Source organism: Gopherus flavomarginatus, chromosome 8, assembly GCF_025201925.1.
Source record: "Gopherus flavomarginatus isolate rGopFla2 chromosome 8, rGopFla2.mat.asm, whole genome shotgun sequence".
Lineage (NCBI taxonomy): Eukaryota > Metazoa > Chordata > Testudines > Testudinidae > Gopherus > Gopherus flavomarginatus.
The window spans coordinates 106,791,442-106,818,115 of record NC_066624.1 but is presented as its reverse complement, the minus strand read 5'-3'; the positions used below and the strand labels follow the sequence as shown (position 1 = coordinate 106,818,115).

Here is a 26,674-nt window from a genome sequence, read left to right as displayed (position 1 = left end):
AAAGCTGATCCTTCACTCTGAGGCACTGTGCCCCTCACAAGGGGCTGCAGGTAGTTGGGGGCGCCTGGCTCTAGGAACACATCACACGGCCCTTTGCCCCTCGCTGCTCACAGCCTGGCCTGCCCTCAGCCATGCTCCTCTGTCCCTCAGGGGCTCCCTGAACCGTCTCTGCAGTCTGGCTGGTCCCAGGCCAGAAAGGCACCGGCTCCACTGCCCCGCCGCGATGGGAGCACCCACAGGCACGAATCAGGTGATCTCGTTGCGGGGAGGGGAGGTAGATCAGCAGGAGAAGGCACAATGATCAAGGATGCACTGATTTCCGATTGGCTGGTATGAGTGGATCGTTGCTGGATTGGTCGGTTGGAAGGAGCGTTAAAAGGCTCCCATTGGATCAGCTGGGAGAGGGGAATCAGATCAGATCGAGAGGTATTGATTTCCGATTTGCTGGTACGAGTAGATCGTTGCTGGATTGGTCGGTTGGAAGGAGCGTTATCAGGCTCCCAACAGATCAGCTGGGATAGGTTGAAATGGGGGGACGGGTCAGATCAGGGACCATACTGTGCTGAAAGTCCCCAGAGCTCGAGGTGGCTTCAGGACTGGAGTGGGGATGGGCATAGGAATTCTGCTCCCTTGTCCTTCCTCTGCAAGTGGCAGACAGGCTGTATGGGGGCAGGACAGGCAGCGGCTGGGACCAGTCTCTGCAACACGGAGATGCTTCTGCTCCTTGGGCCACCCTGATCATCATTCGTGTGCTAGGAGACAGGACTCCTGGGTTCTATCCCTGGTTCAGCCGCTGACTGGTCCCTCCCCATGTTTGCGCCTCGGTTTCCCCACCTGTAAGCAGGGGCGGTGACCTCACAGCTGGCCCTGGCACGGATTGGTGATGAATTAACGAGTGCCGGGAAGAGCTCTGCAGATGGAAATCCCAAGGGAGGCTGCAGATGGGTTGAGCTGTGGGGTGCCCTCAGCACAGTATGGGGGAGGGTGGCGCCTGGTCTGTGATTGGCCGAGGCGTGGCACACACTTACTGCGATGGAAATGCGGACGCGCTTCGACTTGCGCTTTTCGGGTGGTGCTGAATTCTCAGCCTTTTTAGCCACGAGAAAAACAGGAGAGAAGACAGAGGCATTACGGGAAACCACAGCATCCTGGCCGGGCTCCACTGCCCCAGGACCTCGGGTGGGGGCTGGGCACAGAGCAGGGGCCAAGGTGCCATGGCGGCGGGGAATGCCCTCAGCATGGGGGGCAGAGGGGCACTCACCTCAGCGGGCTCCGGGGCGGTGTTGGTGCAGAAGAGGCTCTTGAGGGAAATGCCTGAGTGATCTGGGCTCCCAGCTGGGGGGAGACAAGCAGCGAAACCGTCAGAGCGAAGAGCAGTGAGCCGGGTGCCTGGCCGGCACTATGGGGCCCACAGGGGCAGGGGGCTCACCTGTGGGGCTCTCCACCAAGCTGCTGGGACCTCGCTTGAGCGCCGGCTTCAGGGGCTTGCGGGACTCTCCGTGTGGCGGGGCCGATGACGATTCCTCTGTGCCTATCTGGGGGGCAACACGTACAGGGGGCTTGAATCAGCCCCTGAGCCTGGTAGGGTGGGGGTGAGGCGAGTCCAGGGCATCCCACCCCCAGCTCAGTACGGGGGTGGGGTGGGGGCAGAATGTCCCATCACCAGCCAGGTGGGATGGGGAACCATGGGCCTGGGGCATCCATATCCCATCCAGCCCAGCCCAGTTCCAGGGGGAAGCAGCCCAAGCTGGAAGGAGGGTGGGCAGGCAGGACCCAAGTTGCACCGTCCAGGCCCGGAGGATGTGAGCTCAGCCCAGACCTGAGCGGATGGGGGTGAGGAAGGGGGCATTCCCTGACAGAAGCCCCTCAAGGGCCTGGGAGCACTGGGTGCTTTCGGGTTTCCAGCCAGCGTCTCCTTGCGTAGCAGTGGGGTGCAGTGGGGTGCAGCGGGCTCATGGCATCCCATAGCCAGCCCAGTCCCGGCAGTGGGGTGCGGGGCCCCCGTGCTGCCCCCTGCGTCTCACCTGGAACCGCACTCCCGTGTCGGAGGCCTTGTGGTCGGCCTCGTCCTGGGGCTTCTCGGCGATGCTCGTCCTCCCGACCTGTGCCCTCTCCTGCATGTACTGCAGGCGGCGCTGGTAGCCCAACTGGCCGCTCAGCAGCGCCGCCACCTGGGCCCGCTCGATGGAGCCCAGCAGGATCATGGACTCTGCAGGAGACCAGCCCCGAGGGGCCGTCACCCCTTCAGCTTGGGGGGTCACAGGTGTGAGTGGCGTTTCCCACCCCCTCCCCAGACCCCAGGGGGCAGACCCAAACCTGAGCTCTCAGGAAAGCAGCCCTTGCAGGAGGGCTCAGGCTACCAGCCCATTGGCAGGGCTCTGAGGGTGGAGGGGCAGGATGGGACAGGGCCCTGCAGGGGTCCTGGTTCCCAGGCCTGTCTGCCCACCTGCCCAGGGAGCAGCAGCTGAAAATGAAAAACCCTGCCCCCACCCAGGCTGGAGGCACCGGGCTCCCCCATCCCTGGGTTGGGTCTCTCTAAGAGCAGCTGCCCTATGGGACAGAGCCTGCTTGGGAAGCAGGAGCTACAGTGTGAGGACATGGGGGGCCCAGGGCTCTGAGCTTGAGGTTGGGAGACAGCAGGACTCCTGGGTCCTATTCCTGGCTCTGCCCCAGGCTTGCCGGCTGAACTTGGGCTACTTCCTTCCCCTCTCTGGGCCTCAGTTTCCCCTACTGCAACCCAGGGATAATAGCCGCAGGGGAGGGGCCAGAGAGACGGGCCCAGTGCCAGAGCACTGCTGACCCGAGAGTCTGCTGGGGAAGCCTAGGAGTGTGGGTGGGGATGGGCTCCCGACGGCCACTCTGTGGGCAGCCTGCTCTGCCCAGGAGGCCTTGGCACACATGGGTGGCACAGTCCGGAGTGAGCTGGGCACAGCCTAGGCTGGCCAGGGCACAAGCAGCTCTGGACCCCCACCCCTACCCCCGCGGCACTGCCTGCTCCCTGTGCAGCCCCCACGTCTCACCAGCTGACTCCACCAGCGCCAGGCTCTTCAGCTGGGTGCTGTACAGCACCTCCTGCAGGTCGCGGTACTTGGAGTTCAAGGTGACGTAACGCACGTCCCGCACCATGATGTCCTCCACCCGCACGTTGTACTTCCTGCGGAGGGCAAGGCACGGCCCTGAGCAAGACGCCGGAGGGCTGCTGCCGAGCACCCGGCCCTGCTGCGCGGGTCCCCCTTGGCCCCTTTGCTCCTGTCGAGGCTACGCTCCCCCAGTCCCTTGGGGGCAGGTGAATGGCTCATCTAGCCGCCACCACTGCCATGGGGTCCATTTCTGGGTGGATCCCTGGATGTGAACAGGCTGGGGCATGGTCCCTGCAGCCACCCAGGCCTGGGAACCACAGAGGCTGCTGCATGGCTCTAGTGCCTATCACTAGTGCCTCTAAGCACTGCACCGAGGTCCTGGACTGGGTCCCATGAGCTCCCGAGAGCTTTGGCCTTCAGAGGGGCTTCCTGCAGAGGCTCCGGCTCCCCCCGGGGAAGGGAGCCCAGGTGGGCACTTACTCCTGGTGTCCCCAGCCCAGCTCAGGCAGGTATGGCAGCTTCTTGATGCGGATGATGCTGTCGTAGAGCGAGGGTTGCAGGCTCTGGGCCACGGCGTTGGCCAGGATGACAGCGATCATCACGGGCAGTATGTGGGAGATCTGGCCCGTCAACTCGAAGACGATCACGGCGGTGGAGACTGTGTGGGTGACAGCGCCGGAGAGCGCGGCCGCTCCTGTGCGTGGCAGAAAGCACCACAGTGAGTCTCAGCAGGGCTGGCATGGCCCCGAGGCAGACCCCATGGAGCTGCACCACAGTGATGCCCCCCAATGAGCCCCAGCCTCTCCCTAACAGCCCCAGGGAGGGGGACCAGTATGGGAACCTCATGGCACAGCCCCCCAGCACACCCCCAGAGAGCCCTCAAGCTGCTCTGCCAACCCGTCTGTACCAGCCACCAGTCGCTACAGCTCCCTGGCCCTGTCACTCTGGGGACACCCCCTCCGGGGAGGAGCCTAGACATGTCTCTGTGGCCGTACAGATTTGGGCTCCTCTGAACAGCCTGGCCCACTCCAGGGGTTGGCAGGAGGGAGATGCACCTGCACCACGAGTAGGTTGTTTGGGCGGTCGGACTGGCTGGAGCCTGTGGTGGCCTCTCCCCGGATGTGGAAACATGGCGCTTACCTACCACGGCGTAGCCCCCCGGCACGATGCGGTAGGTGTTGCTGTCAGCATGGATGCCATCTGGGAACCAGGCTGCCATGCTCTCCCCTACCAGCCGCCCGAAGGCCGCCCCTGCCCAAGGAGACAGGGGTCAAAGCTGGTCTGGGGGCAGCCCAGGCAGGTTCAGGGAGGGGAGAAAACCAGTTGTATCCTGCTGCTTGCGGCACAGTGCCCATCCCTGTGGCGATGCGGCTGCTCAGGGGGCAGTCACTGCCCCGCCAGCCCTGAGGTGGACAGCAGGGCCCTGCCAAGGGCTGCCAGCTGCTGTGCCCCAGGGAGCCAGCTAAGTGGACGTCCCAGCCCCTCTGCGCTGCTGGAGCAGTGGGAGCCAGAGCAGCACCATGAGAGGTGGCACAAGGTGATGCTAGGGTCTGTATCCCCTATGGCTGTTCTCTGCCCCTTCCTTCCCTTCCTGGGTGGATGGGGCTCTGGTGCGAGGATGGTGCTGCCGGCATGCTCCCTGAGGGGCAGGGGATGGCCTGTTCTGGGCAGGGGGAGGGATGCTGTGCCACCCAGCGCTACTGAATGCTGAGCCACGACTCGTACCAGGGCTGAGAGGTACCGAAACTCCTTCCCAAAGCCCTGAGCAGGCCTGGCACTCCCCCGGCATCAGGACCCCATCACACTCACAGGGCACCAGCCACACCAGGGAGCTGCCACTGTTGCTGGAGGACAATGGCCAGCACAAGGGGACTGTGGGCAAACCTGCTCTGTCCCCTCTGCCTGGAGGGGCTGGTCAGTAGCTCGCAGAGGCGCTGCCCCTTTGGGAGCTGGGCTCAGGGCGAGCCAGGAGTGCCTCCGGGGCCGGCACTCACCAATGACAAAGACGGGCATGAAGGTTCCACAGGGCACTGGGATGGTGGTGGCAAGGGCTGACATCCAGAACTAGGGGCAGAGACATGAGTCAGGGGTCATCCGGCCAGCCAGATCCTCCCAACACCTAGCCAGACCACAGCCAGCCAGGGCCATGCCCACCAGACCACACTCACCCAGCCAGGTCCTCCCCACACTCCAGCCAGACCACAGCCTTCCAGCCAGTGCCCTGCCCACACCCCAGCCAGACCATAGCAAGTCAGTCAGGGCCCCTCTCACACCCAATCAGACCACACCCAGTCAGGCAGGGCCCCTCCCACACCCCAGCCCTGGTGCGGGGAAGGGGAGGGGGCGCGATCTGGGCAGCCCCAGCCCTGGGGCGGGACCCACCTTCATGAGGATGAAAACCACCAGAGTGACGAAGACATTGGCATGTGGGTGCTTCCAGGCCTCAGAGATGCCAACGTACTCGAACTCCTCAGCCAGGCCCTGCTTGGCCCAGGTGCGGTTGTCAAACAGGGTCACCAGGGTGTCCTTCTGGCTGAGCTGGGGAGAAGGACCGCGGCAGGCAGGGTGAACCCGGGGCAGTATCTCCACCCCACATCTCCACCCTCCCTAGGGTGCTCCCTGTCAGGGACCCCGTGGGCACTGGGTGCCCTCCCCATCCCATTCCATCTCATCCCAGCATCTTGCCCTCTGGGTGCTGGAGATCTGGGAGACATGAGGGCCGACACTACTGGAGCTTCAGCTCCAGATGCCAGGGTGCCAGGTTCAAGTCACAGCTGGGGCAAGCACAGAGCGGCATGTTCTCCAAACGAATGCTAGTGATGCCCACTGGGCAGGGCTGCCAAGCTAGGGGAGGGAAGCAGGTTACCTGGCCGGCCATGAACTGTCCAAAGCCAGGCGGGAAGGTGAGCGTGGAGATGAGCAGAGTGACCAGCGCGGGGAAAAGCAGGCGCCTGCGTGGGAGCAACATACACAGCAAGTGATCCCACTTCCCCCACCACAACTGCCCCCAGCCCTCGTGGAAGGACCAGCACCACCCTGTGCCCAGCAGCTCCCATGCCAGCAGCGATTCACAGGGAACCAAAGAGCCCAGCCAGCATGCAGCGCCCCACCCAGCTCAGTCCTCTGCTCCCCAACCCCAACTCCCCCCAGTCCGGGTTCTCCCCTACCTCATCGCCGGTTCTCCCTCCACCTGGTCTCCAGCCAGGCCTGGTTCTGGGGGTGCTGTACTTAGCGCCCCCTGCTTTGGGATCAACGAGCCCCAAGTCTCAGGGGAGGGAGCCAGCAGGCACCACTTACTTCTTCATCAGGAAGCGGTTGATGGTCTTCTGCTTGCGCATGAACTGGACAATCTTGCGGTTGAGGTAGACGAAGAGTGCCCCTCCGAAGCCGCTGGCAATCCTGGGGAGGGGGCGGCCGAGTGAGCCACCAGCAGGCAGCTACTGCTGGGGTGGTCCTGTCAGGGGAGGGGGCAGGGGCGGTACAGAGACACTGAGGATGCCTCCCCCCCCACAGCATAGGGGGCCTGGAAAGAGGGGAGAGACCCCTCATATATCCTTCCCTGTCCCACACAGGAAATCTGATACCCCCCCCGCCCCCACAGCAATGTCCCCCCCGAGTGGGGCTGGAGTGACAGGGCACTGGACTCACCCGATGACAGCAAAGGCAGGCAGTTCCTGCAGGTCGAAGGGGAAGTCCAGCCGGAAGCGGGTTTTGAACAGAGCCGTGATGGTCTCTGGGGGGGGATGAGACACGATGGGGGGGGGCGTGTCACCCAGGGGTCCTCCAGGGATGCCTAGCACCCGGATGCCCTGCTCCAATACTGGGCAGTTGCTCTTGCCCATAGCAAACACTCCCCACTCAGAGCACTGCGGCCCCTTGGGCCCATGCCATCAAGCTGGGCCTGGCTGGAAACCCCCATAGACTCTGCTCCCCCCCTAGCGCTGCCAGTGCCCCTCAATCCCAAGCCCCGGCTCCACTCACCCTCCAGCTCTGCCAGTGCCCCTCAATCCCAACTCCTGGCCCCCTACCCCCCAGCTTCTCCAGTGCCCCTCAATCCCAACCTCCAGCTCCCCCAGCCCTGGGCTCCCCCCACACCCCAGCTCTGCCAGTGCCCCTCAATCCCAACCTCCAGCTCCCCCAGCCCTGGGCTCCCCCCATACACCCCCAGCTCTGCCAGTGTCCCTCAATCCCAACTCCTGGTCCCCTACCCCCCAGCTTCTCCAGTGCCCCTCAATCCCAATCTCCAGCTCCCCCAGCCCTGGGCTCCCCCCATACACCCCCAGCTCTGCCAGTGTCCCTCAATCCCAACTCCTGGCCCCCTACCCCCCAGCTTCTCCAGTGCCCCTCAATCCCAACCTCCAGCTCCCCCAGCCCTGGGCTCCCCCCACACCCCAGCTCTGCCAGTGTCCCTCAATCCCAACTCCTGGCCCCCTACCCCCCAGCTTCTCCAGTGCCCCTCAATCCCAACCTCCAGCTTCCCCAGTCCTGGGCTCCCTCCATAAACCCCCAGCTCTGCCAGTGCCCCTTAATCCCAACCCCCGGCTCCCCCCACCCCCCAGCTCTGCCAGTGCCCCTCAATCCCCACCCCTGGCTCCCTCATCACTGGGCTCCTGCCAGCAGGGCAGTAGCTGGTGCAGGCCAGAGGGGCCGGTTCCCTGGGGGGCTGGGCGGGCTGTACCTTCGTCCTTGTTCCACACGGCGAGCACGCGGAAGATGAAGGCACTGAAGGTGGCAGCGAAGAAGCCACGCCAATAATTGCGGACGGCAAAGAAGGTGGACGTGACCTCGATGCTGAAGAGGACGCCTGGGAGGGGCAGAGGGGAGAGGAAGAAGCAGTGCCACCATGGCCCCTTGGCACACCGGGGGCTCCGCTCCAGACAGCCTGCAGCCCTGAGATGTGTCTCCCTGCCTGCCCACGCACAGGGCACACAGGGGCCGGCCAAGGGGGCTCTAGACCCAAACACACCACCTGGGGCACCTCCTCTTCTCCAGGCGTTACATTCGTGTGCCAAGGCCACTTGGGACCAGATTGTAACCGTATGGGCAGCTCCTGTGGTTAGGTGGGCACCTTGGGTGCGTGCAGTTAGTCCCGTATGGGCACAGGAGAATTTGCAGCTAGCTGGCCCTGAGGTGAGGATGCCAGCTGGGAGGCGGCCCCAAGCCACCCTCTGCCAGAGCCAAGGGGCCCCCTCTCCAGCCAGTTGGGAAGCCATCCCCAACAGTGAGCAGGTCCTGCCTGGTGGTGCAGAGGAGTTGTGCGAGTGAGTGGGCAGTGCCGGGGCGTAAGCAGGGGCCAGCCCATCTTGGGGGGCAGGGCACTGACAGCCTGGCTTGGGCGAGCAGGAGGGACAAGCATACACAGATGGATGGACGGATGGGGACACTGCCCAGAATGGAGGAACAAGCAAAGAGTTAGACACATCACCAACCTAGGAGCGCAAAGCTGCGAGGGAGCCGTGGGGCCGGAGCTGGGCCTCCCTGGAGCGCAGAGTGGAGGGGAAAGGAGGATATGTTACATCTTCTGGGGGGAGTGCCCCCCATGCAGCGGCCTCTGCCACCCCCGCCATGGGCACAGGGCCTTGGGGACCCCTCCAGGTACCCGGGAGGCCTGTGAGTGTCTCTGGAGCCCAGGGTACCTGCAGCATTGAGGTGGGGGGGTTCCAGGTGCTGCTGGGCTCCGTCCCAGGAGGCCCGTACAGACTGGGATGGTGCCCTGGGGGCTGTGTGCCTGGGGCATGGGCAGGGCAGTGGGGGAGCAGCTTCGCTGCAATTGGAGGGGAAAGCGAGAGGCAACACGAGGGCAGAGTCGGGGGGAGGATTGGGGGCTAATCCGGCCACAGCTGTGAGGAGAGAGGAAAGCCGGAGGCTGGGCCCCAAACCCTGTGTTCATCTGTCCTGCATCCCCCATAGCACCCACCTGTGTCCAGCCCCCCGTCGCACAGGAGGTGCCAAGTGGGGATACCAGTGACTTGGGGGGGCAGAGGCTGTGGCCTGTCCCAGGCCTCGCTCCTGGCCAGTTTGATGGCCAGCCCAAGGTGGCTGTTCCTACCAGATCAGCGTCTTGGGGGACGCGAGGTGCGAAGGCCTGTGTGGGGGATGGGACCCCCTGGCCAGGCACAACTCCCACGCTGCCCTGCTGGAGGGCTCAGTTTGTGCAGAGCCATGGGGAGCTGTGAGATCAGGCGGGGCGGGGAGAGCTGGGCGGGGTCCAGCCCCACAGCCCACATGGCAGACCCTACCTCCAATGGGGGCAGCAAAGCAGCAGCCGACGCCCACGGCACAGGCAGCCGCCAGCATCTCGATATTGCGGGACTCATTCTGCAAGGCAAGAGAGAGCAGGAGACGATGGTGGGCGGCACCCGGGGGGGAGCTCCTGGTGGGGACACGCCCCAGGCAGCCACGGCCGGAGACACCCCCCGTGGGGCTCACCCTCTCCCCTGCCAGGGCCGGAGACACCCTCCCCGTCCTGCCCAGTCACAGCCAGAGACACCCTGTGCCAGGGTCAGAGAGGACAAACCTCCTGCCCCAAAGGCAGGGGATCCCTCTGTGGACCTGAGAGCCCCCCGCTCTCACATACACTTGCATTCCCAGCCTGGACCTGCCCCCGGTACCCGTTCAGTCAGCACCCGCAGGCCGCTCAGCGTCAGCCTCTCACCTCGTAGATGCCTCCAAAGAGGGAGAGGAATTTGCTGAGCAGGGCAGCGCACATGCTGGCAATGTGGACAAAGGGCCCCTGTGGGAAGAGTGCCAGGAACCGGTTACTACAGGCACGCGGCCTCAAAGCAGGGAGCTTTGTGGGAAAACTCACTCACTGGCAGGGCCAACCGCCCACCTCAGCTGGCACATGCCCCCCCCCCCTCCCCGGCAGGGCCATCTGCCCACCACACCTGGTACACGCCTCTGGGACCATATAGAACATGGTTGCAACCAAGGTCCTGTAGTGGCAGCAAATCTTATGTAAAAGGGGTCATATAAGGTGTCCCAGGTTATGGTTTGCTGGTTATGATTATGCTGTCTGTATGCACGTCATTTTGTATTTGAAGTTATGAATATTGGCTCTATCCTGTCTGTATTTCAAATTTAGGCTCTGCTGCTGGGTGACACCCCAGACAAGTTGGTGTCAGCTCTGCCTAGCTTGCTTGATGGCCCATTAAGAACCATCAGCTACACAATTGACCCATTGAGAGAAGGCAAATACACATTGTAACTCAGCAAAGTATGCAGGGACCTGCCCATGTGACTCCAGACTCCATGTTGCTGTAATTTTCCACAGTAAGAACAAGAGGTTCTACCTGGAAAAAAAACTATAAAAAGCTGATGCCTCATCTCCATCTTGTCTTCAATCCTGCTTCTTACCTCTGGAGGGACTTTGCTACAAACTGACGTGCTGAACAAAGGACTGAATGACCCATCCCAGCTCTGGATATTCTCCAGAGACTTGATTTTAAACCTGCCTTTTATTCCATCACTGCTACAAGCCTGAACTAAGAACTTTGCCATTACTGTATGTAACTGATTCCATTTAACCAATTCTAGCTCTCATTTCTATCTTTTTCCTTTTATGAATAAACCTTTACATTTTAGATTCTAAAGGATTGGCAACAGTGTGATTTGTGGGTAAGATCTGATGTGTATATTGACCTGGGTCTGGGGCTTGATTCTTTGGGATCAAGAGAACCTTTTTCTTTTATTGGGGTGTTAGTTTTCATAACCATTCATCCCCAGGACGAGTGGCACTGGTGGTGATACTGGGAGACTGGAGTGTCTAAGGGAATTGCTTGTGTGACTTGTGGTTAGCCAGTGGTCTTCTCTGTCTGGCTGGTTTGGTTTGCCTTAGGGGTGGAAAAACCCCAGCCTAGGGCTGTAACTGCCCTGTTTAAGCAATTGGTCCTGAATTGGCACTCTCAGTTGGGTCCTGCCAGAACCGCATCGTCACACTGCACCTGGCACCCAGCACCCAGCTTGTGTCCCCTCCCGACATGGCCCAGTAGCTTCCCTGCCCCTCTTACCTCCTTGCCCAGGGGCATCCCGCTGCCCAGCGCACAGGTCAGGCCGATGACCTTGGCCACAAAGGTTTTGAGGGTGAGATACTCCTTCAGCACCACACCTCGTAGAATGGTCTTCATCTCGGGGATGCCTGAGCCTGGGGAAGGGGATGGGTGAGCACCCAGAGAGAGGGGTTGTAGCCCCCACTCCCTCCTCCCTCACGGCCCTTTGGGGGGGAGGGGCGATCCAGGTCTAGTCCTCCACCCCCAGGCCAGAAAGTTGGGCACAGAAGGGGTGATTTCCCCCAGCGTGGCCCTGCAGAGTGGGCCGGGGGATCCCAAGGGGCAGGGGCTAGCTCCTACCCACAGCCTGCGGGGCCAGGATCTGAGTGAAGCCAGCTGAGAAGGTGATGAGCACCACAGGGTAGGTGACCCAGGCCATGTACTGCAGGAAGATGTTGGTGTCCAAGCCCCCGTACATCCACTTCTGGGCTGTGGAGAGATGGGGAGGGGTCACTGAGGGGGCTCGCTGGGATCGGGGTCACTAGCTGCCCTGCCCCCCTGCCCAGGGGAGGGAGGGCACAGACAGGGCCCCATTCAGGATGACATAGCCCCATCCAAAGGGGCCAAACACTTCCACTGCCTGGAGCCCATACCTGCCTGGCCACATCTTGGACTCATCACCCTGGCTGACACCTACCAAGCCCCTCTCCCCCGCCCAGGCCCAGCCCCCTGGTTGAAATCTACCCAGCCCCCTTCCTGGGCCCATCCCCCTGGCTGACAGGGTACCCAGTCCCCCCACCCCCCGGGCCCAGCCCCCAGGCTGACACCTACCCAGCCCCCTTTCTGGGCCCATCCCCCTGGCTGACAGGGTACCCACCCCCCCACCCCAGCTCCCAGGCTGACACCTACCCAGACCCCTTCCTGGGCCCATCCCTCTGGCTGAAAGGGTACCCAGCCCCCTCCACCCCCCGGGCCCAGCCCCCAGGCTGACTCCTACCCAGCCCCCTTCCTGGGCCCATCCCCCTGGCTGACAGGGTACCCAGCCCCCTCCACCCTCCGGGCCCAGTCCCCAGGCTGACACCTACCCAGCCCCCTTCCTGGGCCCATCCCTCTGGCTGAAAGGGTACCCAGCCCCCAACCTGGGCCCTGGGCAATCCTGGCTGTGCCCTCAGGGTGCCAAGCAGACCAGCGGCCTGGCTCAGGCTGTGGGCACAGAGGCGAGTGGCCTCGGCCCCCCTCACCTTGCAGGCAGGTGGCTATGGTGAAGTCCATGGCCCAGCTCACCAGCGCCATGACCAGCCCCAGCAGGATGAGGAAGATCCAGTCCTCGCCCACCTTGGAGATGAGGAACTTCTGGCATCGCACGGTGCAGACTGCGGGGAGAGCGCGGGAGCTGAGCGGGGGGAAGGGCCCATCCTCCATGCCCAGCCCAGGGCATCCTGGAGGCAAGATTAACCCACCCCCCTAAGCTGTCTCCCGCACTGCTGCGGAGATGGGCACGGTTCAGACGGATGGACGGACAATCCTGCTCCCCCACCCCCACCCCGAGTCTCTTTGCAGCGATCCAAGCTCTCCAGCAATGGGCCACTGGGGCCCCGGGGGCAGGAGAGAGGGGAGATTTGGGGCTGGGGGAGCACCAGGCTCCCAGGTGGGCTTGGACACGGCCCCGGCAGACTCTCAGGAGTTAGAGCAGCCTGGGCCTCTGCACTGAGCTCTGTGCCAGCTCCTCAGGACCGGGCACAGGGAATGGGCAGAGCCAGCCTGTGCCCACTCTGGCTACTTGCCCTGGCTCCTGCACTGGCCACAGAGACCTCCCAGGCCAGGCTCCAGCCTGTGCTGCACGGGGAGAGATGGGGCTTGGAGGAGAGAAGTCGAAGCAACCAAGTACAGGGACAAGCTCCAGGAGGAGGGATACTCTTGTGCAGGGCTGGCCGGGGGGAGCAGAGACGGGCCCCAGGAGGGTGCTGAGCCTGAAGGACCCAGGGGAGGGAGAAGCCAGCCTAACGTTCCCTGGGGACCTCAGCTGCCTTTGCATGTGTCAGCGACTAGGAAAGGCACAGGGGAGCCCAGTGGGGGTGGGGCTGTGCCCCCCAGGGTGCCCTGAGCTCAGGGGGCACAGGCAGGACTGGCACCAGGGCAGCGAGCCAACAGGCAGCTTGTGTTAACTCATCTGCTCTCGCCCAGACCTCAGCAGTGCTGGGCGGAGCAACCCAGCCCCACTCCCCCAGCTGGGGAGAGAGACAGTGAAGGGCCCATCCCTGGGGCAGAGAGGAGCACTCAGCAGGCTGGTCACCTGGGGCCCACTCACCCACCACTGACAATGCCCCAGCCCAGAGTGCCCCTCAGTCAGGAAAGCATGGGCACAGAGCTGGGAGGCGCTGGGCAAATGGTCCTACCACCCCACAGCTCTGCCAGTGCCCCTCAGTCCTGACTCACAGCCCCCTGTTATCCCAGCCCTGGGCTCCTCAACCACAGCTCTGTCAATATCCCTCAGTACAGACCTAAGTTCCCTCTAAGCTGCGTGGCTGTGTAGCAGGCCATCAAGAGCTGCGCAGGCAGGGAGAGGCGCCTCTCCCCTGGTCCCAGGCTGCTGCAACAAGAGAGGGCTGGGGGCAATCCTCTCTCCCTGCTGTGGCCCCAGGGCAGCCTGCACCCTAAACCCCTCATCCCTGACCCCACCCCCAGAGCCACACCCCCAGCCAGAGCCCTCACCCCCACACACCCCAACCCTCTGCTCCAGCCCTGAGCCCCCTCCCACACTCCGAACCCCTCAGCCCCACCGCCACCACACATCACCTCCATATTGGTGCACATAACAAAATTCATTCCACACATGGATGTACAAAAATTAAGGGAACATTGGTCCCAACCCACAGCACCCACTGCTATCCCAGCCTGGGCTCCCCCTGCCCACAGCTCTGCCGGTGCCCCTCAGTCCCGACCCTCATCCCCTGCCGCTATCTCAGCCCTGGGCTCCCCCCACAGCTCTGCCGGTACCTCTCAACCCCGACCCACATCCTTCTGCTATCCCAGCCCTGGGCTCCCCACCCACAGCTCTGCTGGTGCCCCTCAGTCCTCACCCACATCCCCTGCCACTATCTCAGCTCTGGGCTCCCCCCACAGCTCTGCCAGTGCCCCTCAGTCCCGACCCGCAGCCCCCTGCGATCCCAGTCCTGGGCTCTCCGCCACAGCTCTGCCGGTGCCCCTCAGTCCCGACCCGCAGCCCCCTGCTATCCCAGACCTGGGCTCCCCCCCCAGCTCTGCTGGTGCCCCTCAACTCCAACCCACATCTCCTGCTGCTATCCCAGCTCTGGGCTTCCCCCCATAGCTCTGCTGGTGCCCCTCAGTCCCAACCTGCAGCCCCCTGCTACCCCAGACCTGGGCTCCCCCCACAGCTCTGCCGGTGCCCCTCAATGCCGACCCCCAGCCCCCTGCTATCCCAGACCTGTGCTCCCCCCCACAGCTCTGCCAGTGCCCCTCAACACCGACCCACATCCTCCTGCTATCCCAGACCTGTGCTCCCCCCCACAGCTCTGCCAGTGCCCCTCAACACCGACCCACATCCTCCTGCTATCCCAGACCTGTGCTCCCCCCCAGCTCTGCCGGTGCCCCTCAGTCCCGACTCTGCTGCATTCCGCTCTCCCAGCGCTGAACAAAGACGCCCCTGGTGCCAATTCATTATGGGAGCAGAGCTGCAGACAGTCCAGCAGAGACGGCTGCAGATGGAGACCCACAATCCACTTGTCTCACAAGCCAGACAATCCTGGACATTGGCATTTACATCATTCAGGGACCTGCCACAGCAGAGCTCCCTCAAAGGCCACGCTGGGGGACAGCGAGAACTGCAGGGCCCTTCAACACCAAGCTGGGGTGTGGGGGCAGGAGCAGGCTGGGCAGCATCTAAAGCAGTGCAGCGCCCCCTAGTACCAGGCTGGGAGCATAGCGTTGGGCAGGGTGCCATAGGGCAGCAGCGCCCCCTAGTGCAAGGCTGGGAGCATAGCGCTGAGCAGGGTGCCATAGGGCAGCAGCGTCCCCTAGTGCAAGGCTGGGTGCATAGGGATGGGCAGGGTGCCATAGGGCAGCAGCACAGCACCCCCTAGTACCAGGCTTTGTGCATAGCAACAGACAGGGTGCCATAAGCCAGCAGTGCAGCGCCCCCTAGTGCCAGGCTGCGTGCATAGGTATGGGCAGGGTGCCACAGGGCAGCAGCGCAGTGCCCTCTAGTGCCAGGCTGCATGCATAGTGCTGGGCAGGGTGCCATAGGGCAGCAGCGCAGCACCCCCTAGTGCCAGGCTGGGAGCATAGCGACGGACAGGGTGCTATAAGCCAGCAGTGCAGCGCCCACTAGTGCCAGGCTGCGTGCATAGGGATGGGCAGGGTGCCATAGGGCAGCAGCACAGCGCCCCCTAGTGCCAGGCTGGGAGCATAGCGACAAACAGGGTGCCATAGGGCAGCAGGGCAGTGCCCCCTAGTGCCAGGCTGTATGCATAGGGATGGGCAGGTTGCCATAGGGTAGCAGCGCAGTGCCCCCTAGTGCCAGGCTGCGTGTATAGGAATGGGCAGGGTGCCATAGGGCAGCAGCGCAGCGCCCCCTAGTGCCAGGCTGGGAGCATAGCGCTGGGCAGGGTGTTATGGGGCAGCAATGCAACATCCCCTAGTGCCAGGCTGGGAGCATAGCGCTGGGCAGGGTGCCATAGGGCAGCAGTGCAGTGCCCCCTAGTGCCAGGCTGGGAGCATAGCGACAGGCAGGGTGCCATAGGGCAGCAGTGCAGTGCCCCCTAGTGCCAGGCTGCCCCATAGCCAGTGATGCCTCTGAGGCTGGGTGCGGGGAGACGGGCTGGGAGCGAGGTCCCCACCGGCTGTGTTTCTTCTTCCCAGCCCTGGCCCACACGGCCCAGAGCATGGCGCTGCTAACCACTGGCTAAGTGCCTGTGAGGTCTCCGGGGAGCGGGGTGTGTGGGGAAATGAGGCAGACGCGGCCTTGCTCGCAGCACAGAAAGCCCTCAGCGGCTTGCGATGGCGAGACGCCTCGTGGCACCCCCTGCTGGGGGAGAGCAGGGCAGAGGAGGGGGCATTGCTGCGGGGGAGAGGGTGAGGCATGTGCCAGGCCTGAGAGATGGCTCCCAAGGCTCTGAGTGGGGCAGAAGGGTGGCAAGACTCAGTCACAGCTAAGCACCAGCTCCCTGCCCAGCCAGGCATCTGTGCCCTCTAGAGACCAGCCAGCGAGGGGCCAGCCCCAAGGCTGAGCAGGCAGTCTGCTGACCCAAAGGATGGGGCACCCGTTTATCCCCGATGGCTGGTGGCTCCTTGGCAATGAGCCAGCTGGACTCCTGGCAGATGTCTGAGCAAAGCAGGGGCTGGTGCCAATGCTGCTGTGCCCACAGCAAGGTGCCCTCACAGCAGCTCCACAGCCTGGAGCTGCAGTGCTTAGCAGCATCTCTGCTTGGCAGCCGCAGCTGGCCCCAGCAGCCAGCCTGAGACGGAGGCTTCTCCACCCCACACCTGTACCTGGGGCAGCTGCTCGGCTCAGCCTGCCAACCCAGGGCCTGGCCTCCCCCAGAGATCCTGCCAGCCCCCCGTGCTCCTGGCTTGCAAAGCGCTGGGTCTGGGGCCAGGTCCTCAGCCTCGTCCGCCCTCTAGTGGCTACTGGATCGCTCCAGGGAGTCAGCACTGGGCTTATGCCAGACAATTGGCACCCGAGTTGAGAGACATACATGTGTGTGTGTGTGCGTGAGAGAGAGAGATCAGACCTGGCTGAGGAGTCCAGCAATGCCCTCCCCCTCTCCCCGCCCCCACCCCAGCCTGTAAGAGTGTGGCCTGCAGTGAGGGGTCCGAGATCTGAGCCGTACTGGCTCCCCCAGCCCTGGCGCCCAGCTGCAGAGCAGCTGGCTCGTGCCCCACCCATCCCAGCAGCTCAGAGCCTGGGGACACTGTGCCAAACTAATATGTAGATCCCAGACCCCGGGCATCCTTATGAACCTCTCTGCTGCCCTCTCCTTGTGGGCATCAACAGATCCGCGAGGCACAGATACTCCCGCTGCCTCCCATGGTTCCTGTTTGCCCTGGAGCCTCTGGTCGCCTGAGCTCCCCCCTGCAGAGGAGACAACCTCTCCTCACACCACTACCTGCTCATCACCTCCAGGCGCACCACAGTCCCTGAGCAAGAACAGCCTGGCTTGGAGGGCTGCACTTGGGACCCTTCCACACCACACCTTGCGGCCAGCTGTCCTGGGCTTGGTTATAGTCCTAGCGAAGACAAGGCCCTGGGCAGGCTCGGCGAGAGGCAGGAACTGCCCCCATCGCGGCCTAGCCCACGCTGACTCAGCCTAAGGCGCCAGCAATAATTGGGGCAGATGGTTTGGCAGTGCCGACGTAGGCCCGAGGAGTTCCCAGCCTCACGTTTGCCCATGGAGCGATGCTCCGCGCGACGGTGACGAGAACCCCGAGCTTGGTTACTGCATCAGGGCCCTGGCAGCAGACTGGCAGCGGTTGCCTGGAGGAGCGATGTGACTTGGGTTAGGAAATCCCTTTGCTGAGCCTCCGTGGAGCTTTGAGGGAACACGGGAGATCAACTGGGGGGGGGGGGGTTCAGACCCTGGTGCTCCTTGTCCTAGGAGAGGATGTCAGACAAAGGTCTGTGCCTGGGAGTTGTGTCCTGAGGCCCCAGAGCTAGAAGCCAGGGGCTGGACTCCACCCAGGCTCACTGGGCTTGGAAGCATGTGGCACCCAGCCACTGGCTCCACTCGCAGCAAACTGGTGATCAGCTGCTTGGGATTGGCCCGCCAGGGTCTCCTCCTGTTGCAGGATAGAAACCCCTGGAGTATGCCAAGCTGGCATCGTGCCAACCCCAGCCACTGCAGCCAGTCCCTACCTGCTTCACAGGTCCCTGCTCTCCCTGCTCCACAGAGCCCTGCAGTGGACACTGCCCAGCCTCCTGTGACAATTGCTGGGAGGAGACCAGGTCAGCAGCATGCACTGGGCCCACTGGACATAGCATCCCCCAGAGCATTGCCCCCTGTGGGCTGCCCAGCATGGCCTCATGGGGCAACTTCAGCACCCAGGTCTCATGACTGGGGCCTTGAAACAGACAGCAGCATCCGGGGCCCTTCCCTCCTGAGCTGGGGCCCAGGTGCTTAGGGGAGTCCACTCGTGCCCCCCTCTAGGAGTTCTGCCATGACACAGAACTGCTGGGCTGAGGATTGTACAGGTGAGGGGGGTATCTGACATTGCCTATGGGCTAGCCCTGATGTGCCCATCACCCTGGTCTCTCAGCAGCTGGAGTCTCCCATTACCAATTGCCCAGACTCAAATGTGGGGGGCAGGGTGTGCAGAGTAAACCCATATTGGTCAGACCAAAGGTCCATCTAGCCCAGTGTCCTGTCTTCTGACAGTGGCCAGTGCCAGGTGCCCCAGTGGGCATGAACAGAACAGTGATCCATCCCCCTGTCACCCATTCTCAGCTTCTGCCAAATAGAAATTAGGGACGCCCAGACCATGGGGCTGCATCCCTGCCCATCCTGGCTATCCTCCATTAACTTGTCTAGTTCTTTTCTGAGCCCTGTTATAGTCTTGGCCTTCACAACATCCTCTGGCAACAGGTTCCGCAGGTTGACTGTGCATTGTGTGCAGAAATACTTCCTTTTCCTTTGTGAGGTGTGGTGATCACATCTGCACGCAGTATTCAAGATGTGGGCGTACCATGGATTTATAGAGAGGCAATATGATATTTTCTGTCTTGTGGTCTATCCCTTTCTTAACATTCTGTTCCTGACATTCGGCTGCGTACTGAGTGGATGTTTTCAGGGAACTATCCACCATCAGTCCAAGAGCTCTTTCTTGAGTGGTAACAGCTAACTTAGACCCCCTCGTTTTATTTGTACAGTTGGGATTCTGTTTTCCAATGTGCATTACTTTGCATTTATCAGCATTGAATTTCATCTGCCATTTTGTTGCCCAGTCCCTCAGTTCTGTGAGATCCCTAATTGTAGCTCTTCGCAATCTGCTTTGAATTTAACTATCTTGAGTAATTTTGTATTGTCTTCAAATTTTGCTACCTCACTGTTCACCCCTTTTTCAAGATCATTTATGAATATTTTGAACAGCACTGGGCCCAGTACAGACCCCTGGGGGACACCTCTATTTGCCGCTCTCCATTCTGAAAACTGACCAAAATGGAGAGAGGTAAATAGTTTCCTATCTTTCAACTAGTTACTGATCCATGAGAGAACCTTCCTTCTTATCCCATGACTGTTTCCTTTGCTTAAGAGCCTTTGGTGAGGGACCTTGTCAAAGGCTTTCTGAAAATCTAAGTAGACTATATCCACTGGATCCCCCTTGTCCACATGCTAATTGACCCCCTCAAAGAATTCTAGCAGATTGGTGAGGCATGATTTTCCTTTACATATACCATGTTGACTCTTCCCCAACAAATCATGTTAATCTATATGTCTGATAATTCTTACTATTACAGTTTCAACTAGTTTGCCCAGCACTGAAGTCAGGCTTACCGGCTTGTAATTGCCGGGATCGCCTCTTGATCCTTTTTAAAAAATTGGGATCACATTAGTTATCCTCCAGCAATTTTATACCACTGCTGATTTAATTGATAGGTTACATACCACAGTTAGTAGTCCTGCAATTTCACATTTGGGTTCCTTTGGAACTCCTGGGTGAATCCCATCTGGTCCTGGTGACTTATTACTGTTTAATGTATCAGTTTGTTCCAAAACCTCCTCTAATGACACCTCAAGCTGGGACAGTTCCTCAGATTTGTCACCTAAAAAAGTGGCTCAGGGGTAGGACTCTCCCTCACATCCTCTGCTGTGAAGACCGATGAAAGAATTCATTTAGTTTTTCCACAATGGCCTTATCATCCTTGAGTGCTCCTTTAGCACCTCGATCGGCCAGTGGCCCCACTGGTTGTTTAGCAGGTTTCCTGCTTCTGAGGTACTTAAAACATTGTTTGCTGTTACTTACTCTTTGGCTAGTTGCTCTTCAAATTCTTTTTTGGCCTTCCTAATTATACTTCTACACTTTGTTTGAGTTTATGCTCCTTTTTTCCTCACTAGGATTTAACTTCCACTTTTTCAAGGAAGCCTTTTTGCCTCTCGCTGCTTCTCTTACTTTGCTGTTTAGCCACGACAGCTCTTTTTTTGGTTCTCTTACTGTGTGTTTTAATTTGGGGGATACATTTAAGTTGAGCCTCTATTATGGTGTCTTTAAAAAGTTTCTCTGCAGCTTACAAGCATTTCACATTTGAGATTGTACCTTTTAATTTCTGTTTAACTAACCTCCACCTTCTGGTGTAGTTCCCCTTTCTGAAATTAAATGCTACCATGGTGGGCTGCTTTGTTGTTTTCCTCCCTCCAGGGATGTTAATTTTTATTGTGTTATGGTCACAATTACCAAGCGGTTCAGTTATATTCACCTCTTGGACCAGATCCTGTGCTCCACTTAGGACTAAATCAAGAATTGCCTCTCCTCTGGTCGGTTCCAGGACTAGCTGCTCCAAGAAACCGTCATTTATGGGGTCAAGAAAGTTTATCTCTGCATCCCGTCCTGAGGTGACATGTACCCAGGCGATATGGGGATAGTTGAAATCCCCCGTTAGTATTGAGTTCAGGGTTTTTAAAAGATTTTTACTACATTTGAGTGTCGCAGAGCAGTGTCTGCCTGCAGAACACCCCCACACTCCCACTTTCCATGTCCTTCTCGCCCCAAGCAGGCACATAGCTCACACTCCCTCCAGCCATGGGGGCATTCAGGTCCCCTCCCCATAGGCTCTGTACACCCTGCGCTCAATCAGGGCTGCCAAGCTCGGCCCCTGCCCGGCATCGCTCATGTCACTTGAGTGCATCAGATGAGTTTGCCAGGGACATGAGGCCATAGGGAATCTGAGCATGGCAGCACCGTAACAGACCCACCTAACTCAGCAGGGGCCAGGAGCCAGCTGACGGGCTGAGACAGAGCCCCCAGCACCCCCAAAGCAGCTAGAGCGGCCTGTGTGACGAAGTGGGAATGTTCTTGATGTGTTCTTTGAATAATGAGTGGGGAGTATTGACCTGGGAAGGTTGCAGGGGAGTTTTGCTGGAACTGGTTGCATTGGGGAAGGGAGGATAGCTGAGCATGTAACCTGAGAACCCAGGAGGGGGGTTGGAGGCCAGGTAACACCTCTGCCCGGGAAAGTGGACAAAGGACACAAAGGCTGGGGGAGGAGCCGGGTGGAGGCTGAGTGAGAGGCTGGAGGGAGTTTCAGTTTGGAGCTGGCCGGGGACAAGGAGCGAGGGCAGATGTGGGTGTCTGCCTTGCTGGGCCCCAGAATGGACCCAGATGAGGGGTCCTGTTCTCTGTACCTACAAGCTCTGTTTTAGACCATGTTCCTGTCATCTAATAAACCTCTGTTTTACTGGCTGGCTGAGAGTCACGTCTGACTGCAACGTGGGGGTGCAGGCCCCTCTGGCTTCCCCAGGACCCCGCCGGGGCAGACTCGCTGTGGGAAACGCCCGGAGGGGCAGATGATGCTGAATGCTCCAAGGTCAGACCCAGGAAGGTGAAGCGTGTGAGCTTCTTGCCCTGCAGACAGTCTGCTCCAAGGGAGAGGAGGCTCCCCAGAGTCCTGCCTGGCTTGGTGGGGAGCAGTTCCAGAGCATCGCCCGGGGACTCCGTGACAGCCTGCTCTTCCCCCAGTCTCTAGTAGGTGGGAACAGTTCCTCTGCTCTCTGCCATGAGCAGTGCCAGGGCAACAACCCCAGCCCTGCCCATGGAGTCAGGCCTGGAGCGAGCACATGAGAGACCCAGACCCAGAGCCAGGAAAACACGTGTCACAACACTGACACCACAGCCAGCCAGCGGCACTACCCTGCCCAAGCGGCCGGGCGAGGAGCCAGCAAGACAGGGGCCTGCCGAGCCAGGCCCGGGACACATGGGGCCATCGGAGCAGGCTTCGCTCTGACAGGGAATGTGCCTCAGGAACAAAGTGAGCCAGAGTGGCGCCAGTTGCCAAGGGAACTATTTTAGGGCCTCCGAGAGGGTGGGTGAGCGGTGCCCAGTGCCACAACCATGCCTGGGGGAGCCAGGGAACAGACCGTCCCAGTGCTGGGATGGAGGGTGGAGTGCGGGGGAGGACCCCCACCAGCCCTGGCACTCAGAACAGAGCCCCCCTGCAGAACACGCCCACATCCCTACTTTCCATGCCCTCCTCGCCCCACACAGTTCACACTCCCCCCAGCCATAGGGCATTCAGGTCTGCCCCCGACCCATATAGGCTCTGTACACACTGCACTCAATACACGCCTGCCCACCTCGCCCGCCACCCCCCCCCGGCAGCGTTCTCCCCCCCTGAGTGCAGCAGATGAGCCCAGCTCACCCGGCTGCGTGAGGAGTCCCAGGACTTCCTGTCACAAAGGGAAAGGCAGGCAATCAAAACAGCCAGAACAAGTCACACATCTCCCCTGCTCCAACGCACATGGGGACAGGGATTGTGCACTCAGAACAGGGGATCTGGGTCCCTGGCGTGGGCACAGGCCAGGAGGGGGAATCGTCCCCCCCTGGCATGGACACAGGCAGGGAGGGGCCGCTAGTTATTTTTGGGAAGGCCACGTTTCTGTGGGTGGCCATATGGGCAGGTGTCACTGTCCTCATTTGTGAGTGTCCAATGACAACGAGTGAGTCATTTTATCTCCAGTGGCCGGGGGCGCGCCAAGGACACAGCCCAAATCCCCACATTGCACACGGTGAGGTCATGCATGCTTAGCCTATTGTTACGGGTCACCGGCCGCTCTCCCTCCAGGAGGCACGGCCCAGCATTCGGTCTGCGGGATGGGCAGGGATGGAGACTTGGAAGGAGACCCAGAGCCAGGGAGTGAGAGAAAACAGAGAAGAAAGGGGACTGGTGAGCTCAACAGTGCCCAGCTGGGGGCTGTGAGACCAGCATAACCACTGAGCCAGCAGCACAGCACAGGCCAGATGGGACGAGAGGAGATGAAAGAGGGAGGTGCAAGGGGGAGTAATGAGTGTGCACGAGGGCCCAGGGAATGCACTGGGGTGTGCACAAGGGCCTGGGCATGCACTAGGGGTGTGCACGAGGACCTGGGCACACACTGGGGCAAGGGGGTATATATGAGGGCCCAGGCATGCACCGGGGAGTGCATGAGGGCCTGGGCATGCACCAGGGTGTGCGCAAGGGCCTGGGTATGTACTGAGGTGTGCATTAGGGCTTGGGTGTGCACAAGGGCCTGGGTGTGCACCGGGGTGTGCATGAGGGCTCAGGCATGCACCAGGGTAAGGGGATATACATGAGGGCCCAGGTGTGCACAGGGGAGTGCACAAGGGCCCAGGTATGCACCAGGGTGTGGTCGTATGTACACTAGTCCTGAGCGCACACACCTGTGCAGCAAGGACTCCCTGTGGGAGGCTGTAGGGTGCTGGGGAGGCTGTGATCTCACTGGGCTGGAGGCATGTGGTTGTGGGTTTCACAGGAGTCCCCACCCCACCCACATGCGATGGGGCAGCCCGACCCGTGTGTCTGTCCCCTGCGGGCTCCTTACTGCGGCAGCGGGCGCAGCGGCTCTGGTCGTACTCCAGCAGCTCCGGCCCGTGGGTGTGCTCCTTCAGGAGGGCTTTCCGGCGCTCCTGCTGCAGCCGGACACGTGCCGCCTCCTTCTTGGCAAAGGCTCCCAGGTCCTGAGTGTAGTGGCCATACATCTGGCAGACAGAGTGCGGCATCAGTGCGGGCAGGCAGACGTGGAGGGCGGGCGAGGGATAATCTGCCCTGTAGTCCCCCACCTCAACCAGTGCTCGGCGACCCTGGAGAGGGGCCTGGGGGAGATGGGGGGGGTGCCCCTTGCCCCCCAGCACAGGCAAAGCTGGGGGTGCTGGCAGCTTGGGGGGAGAAGCCAGTGGCTTAGCCCTTCCCTGAATGTCCCAGAGCTCAGCATGGGGCCCAGCCCAACCCCACTGCAGCCGCTCACACCAGCACCCCACACGCTGGGGACTGAGGGGCAGCACACCTGCCCCCGACTCTCCACCTCCCTGACTGCCCTGCTGCCCAGCCCCGGGCTGCATTTATCTCTCAACACCCAGGCCCCCCCCTGCAGGGTTTCCTTCCCCTCCCCCCTGTGTGGTGCCTTTACCCCACACCACCCTGAGCTCACAGCCCAGCTATGGAGGCTGAGCATATGCTGAACAGCCCTAGGCTCATGTAGGGACAGGCCAGCCCAGTGGGCAATGACACTCTACACGTCCCAGCCTGCCCGAGGCAGGCCTAGCCCAGGCCCAGACCCAGACCCAGGCGACCCTGCGCAGCAGCAGGGCCCTCTGGCCCCAGCCCTTCCCCAATCACACGAGGCACGGGGCCAAGAGATAAGACAGCAGCTAGGGAGGGGGAGCAACAGGATAGCAAGGCCGGGTGTCTGTATGGGGCCCTTCAGGCTCCCAGCGCTGCGTGGACACAGCTACCTCACCCCCGCATGGATGGGGAAACTGAGGCTGGGGAGCAACTGGCTCAGAATCAGAGTCTGTAGGGGAGCTGGGAGTCTCGAACCCAGGAGTACCGACCCCCAACCCTGTGTTCCTCCCATTGGGAAACGCTGCCAGGAAAGCAGGGCAAGAAGCAACGGGAGCAAATAGAGCTCTCCATTGGCTGGATCCAGTCCTGGTCTCAGCCTCCCCTTTCCCACAGCAGAGAGGGGAATACACATGCAGACAGAGGCAGGGGACGGCGCTGGGCTCCTGGCCTGGACAGAACAATGCCAGGCAGATAAGGAAGCTTCACAATCAATAGCAATTGTTCCCCCAGTGCAATGCGTCTCCCAGCACCAGCGCAGGAAACGGGCCCCAGCGCCCAGCTGGGGTGGGCTGGCACCAGCACACGGCACCGCCCGTCCAGAGACCCGCCGGAGGCAGCCTGACATCAGTGTGGTGGCAGGGGGCGTGTTCCCCACCCCACCAGCTCCAGATCAGAGGGGTGGCAGATTCCAAACAAGGGGGACAATCTCAGGGCTCCCCCGCTGACACACAACCCAGAAAGCAGCAAGGGCAGGGCACAAGAGGCCTCCCCACCACCAAGGGGATGGGCAGCCACTGGGTGCCAGCGATGGGCCAAGCAGGCTGTTCTCAGCCTGCACCTCCCAGTTGGGCACAGCCTTTTCAAGAGGGCTTCCAGCCAATTCCCTGCCCTGCAGGCCCCGTCCTACTGGGGCCCAGGCCAGGGGCAGGCCTAGTGAGGGGGCTCTGTAATACCCTAGATGCCGAGTGTGCCCACTGGGAGTGGGCCTGGCAGCTTGCTCCTTTCAGCTCCAGCGCTGGTGATCTCTTATGCTGCCAAGGGTCTTCAAGGGGAAGGCTCATTAAAGCTTTCCTCTTCCCTTAGATAGGGGGTTCCAGCTTCCCCAGTCAGGGGGTCCCAGCAGGCTGCAGGGGCAGACCAGGGGGGCAGATATACAGCAAGGTGGGTCCCCATGGTTCGTGGGGGGGCGATGCAGAGTGACAGGAGGAGATGATATAGAGCGAGCAGGGGATTCCCCATGGGTTATGGGGGCAGGCACAGGGGGAGCAGGCACAGAGCAGGACAGGGGGTCCCTGCAGAGCTACAGACTTGCATCCCCTCGCTGAGCTGAGCCAGTTGCCTGTGCCTGAACTGGCAAGGGAGCAGAGGTGCTGGGATGTAACCTGGTGCTGGCCCTGATCAGTGGACGGTAATTGAGGACCACACCCAGGTCATCCTGGGAGCTCAGATGCAGCCCCGGTCAGTTACTGGAGAGCCACTGCTGGCCCCCAGCTGCCTAGAAGCCTGGGTGAAGTGACCACATGGATCCAGCAAAGGCAGTGAACCATCTATCGCAGCCTTCTGTCTACAGCCAGGGCTGACAGCGTGTGAAGGACTAACCTGCCCCCAGCAGCAGGTCCTTTCTAAGCGGCAGTTGTGGGTTGGGGGTGAAGCTTCACCCTATCAAGTGTCCCTGCAGGTAGGTACTATCTAAAGAATGGCCAATCCTCCACTTCAAGCTCACTAGGCTCTGGGCCTCACCGATCTGGTGGCAGGGAGTTCCACAGGCTCACCATGTCTTAGGGACAAAACCATTTCCTTTTATCGTTCTGAACTACGAGAGCTGGGTCCTAGGCCAAGGAGCTGACAACGGGGACTGTCCCTCCCCCTCCCCGAGATTCGCAGAGGGCTGAGGTCAGGAGCGGTGTTCACAGACACCCTGAGGGCAGAGAGGGGGCAGCACTGGAAGGAATGGGCCAAGCCGCGTCTCAGTGGAAACTCCCTGACACACATGGGGGAATTACCCCCAATAAACAGGAGAAGCCCCAGCACTTGAGACTTTAAAAGCGAGGCCAGTTGGAGCAGCGGGGATGGGAGCCCGGGGGCTGAGGCTGACACAGCCCCTGCCATGAGCTCCTTGTGCCCTCTGTCTCCAGCAGGAGGGGTGCGCAGGCAGGCATTGATCCCGTACTGTAAGGGCACTGCCAAGGACTTCCTCCCTCCCCGGCAGGGCCAGAATACAGAGTGCCAGGAACAATGGGAGGCTTTAGCTAGAGACGGCCCCTCATGGGAAGAAAAGCCGAGGGGCCTGACAGTTCTGGCACCAAGTGCACTGGACTCTC

General features: G+C 61.2%; 2 protein-coding genes across 4 annotated transcripts in view; one reads left to right on the top strand and one right to left on the bottom strand.

Annotated features, from left to right (window-relative positions):
• The window catches only part of FAM131A (family with sequence similarity 131 member A), a 59,007-nt gene extending 58,846 nt beyond the window's left edge, over nt 1-161 (top strand). The window contains exon 6 of the mRNA XM_050963730.1: nt 151-161. Coding sequence (XP_050819687.1) covers nt 151-161 — 11 coding nt within the window. The remainder of the gene's footprint in view (nt 1-150) is intronic.
• CLCN2 (chloride voltage-gated channel 2) overlaps nt 17-26,674 on the bottom strand; it is a 38,472-nt gene continuing 11,814 nt past the window's right edge. Inside the window, exons 2-19 of one of the 3 annotated variants that reach the window (XM_050964277.1) lie at nt 23,614-23,770; nt 12,310-12,441; nt 11,429-11,557; nt 11,090-11,223; nt 9,736-9,813; nt 9,320-9,398; nt 8,510-8,558; nt 7,759-7,884; nt 6,729-6,813; nt 6,378-6,479; nt 5,463-5,618; nt 5,075-5,144; nt 4,221-4,331; nt 3,561-3,774; nt 3,021-3,154; nt 2,025-2,209; nt 1,430-1,535; nt 17-1,335 (exon numbers count right to left, since the gene is read on the bottom strand). In XM_050964277.1, the coding sequence (XP_050820234.1) occupies nt 1,025-1,335; nt 1,430-1,535; nt 2,025-2,209; nt 3,021-3,154; nt 3,561-3,774; nt 4,221-4,331; nt 5,075-5,144; nt 5,463-5,618; nt 6,378-6,479; nt 6,729-6,813; nt 7,759-7,884; nt 8,510-8,558; nt 9,320-9,398; nt 9,736-9,813; nt 11,090-11,223; nt 11,429-11,557; nt 12,310-12,441; nt 23,614-23,770 (2,358 nt within the window). In that variant the 3' untranslated portion in view covers nt 17-1,024. Of the gene's footprint in view, nt 1,336-1,429; nt 1,536-2,024; nt 2,210-3,020; nt 3,155-3,560; nt 3,775-4,220; nt 4,332-5,074; nt 5,145-5,462; nt 5,619-5,946; nt 6,032-6,377; nt 6,480-6,728; nt 6,814-7,758; nt 7,885-8,509; nt 8,559-9,319; nt 9,399-9,735; nt 9,814-11,089; nt 11,224-11,428; nt 11,558-12,309; nt 12,442-23,613; nt 23,771-26,674 lie in introns of all 3 variants that reach the window. The other 2 variants (XM_050964276.1, XM_050964278.1) reach the window with 2 other exon arrangements.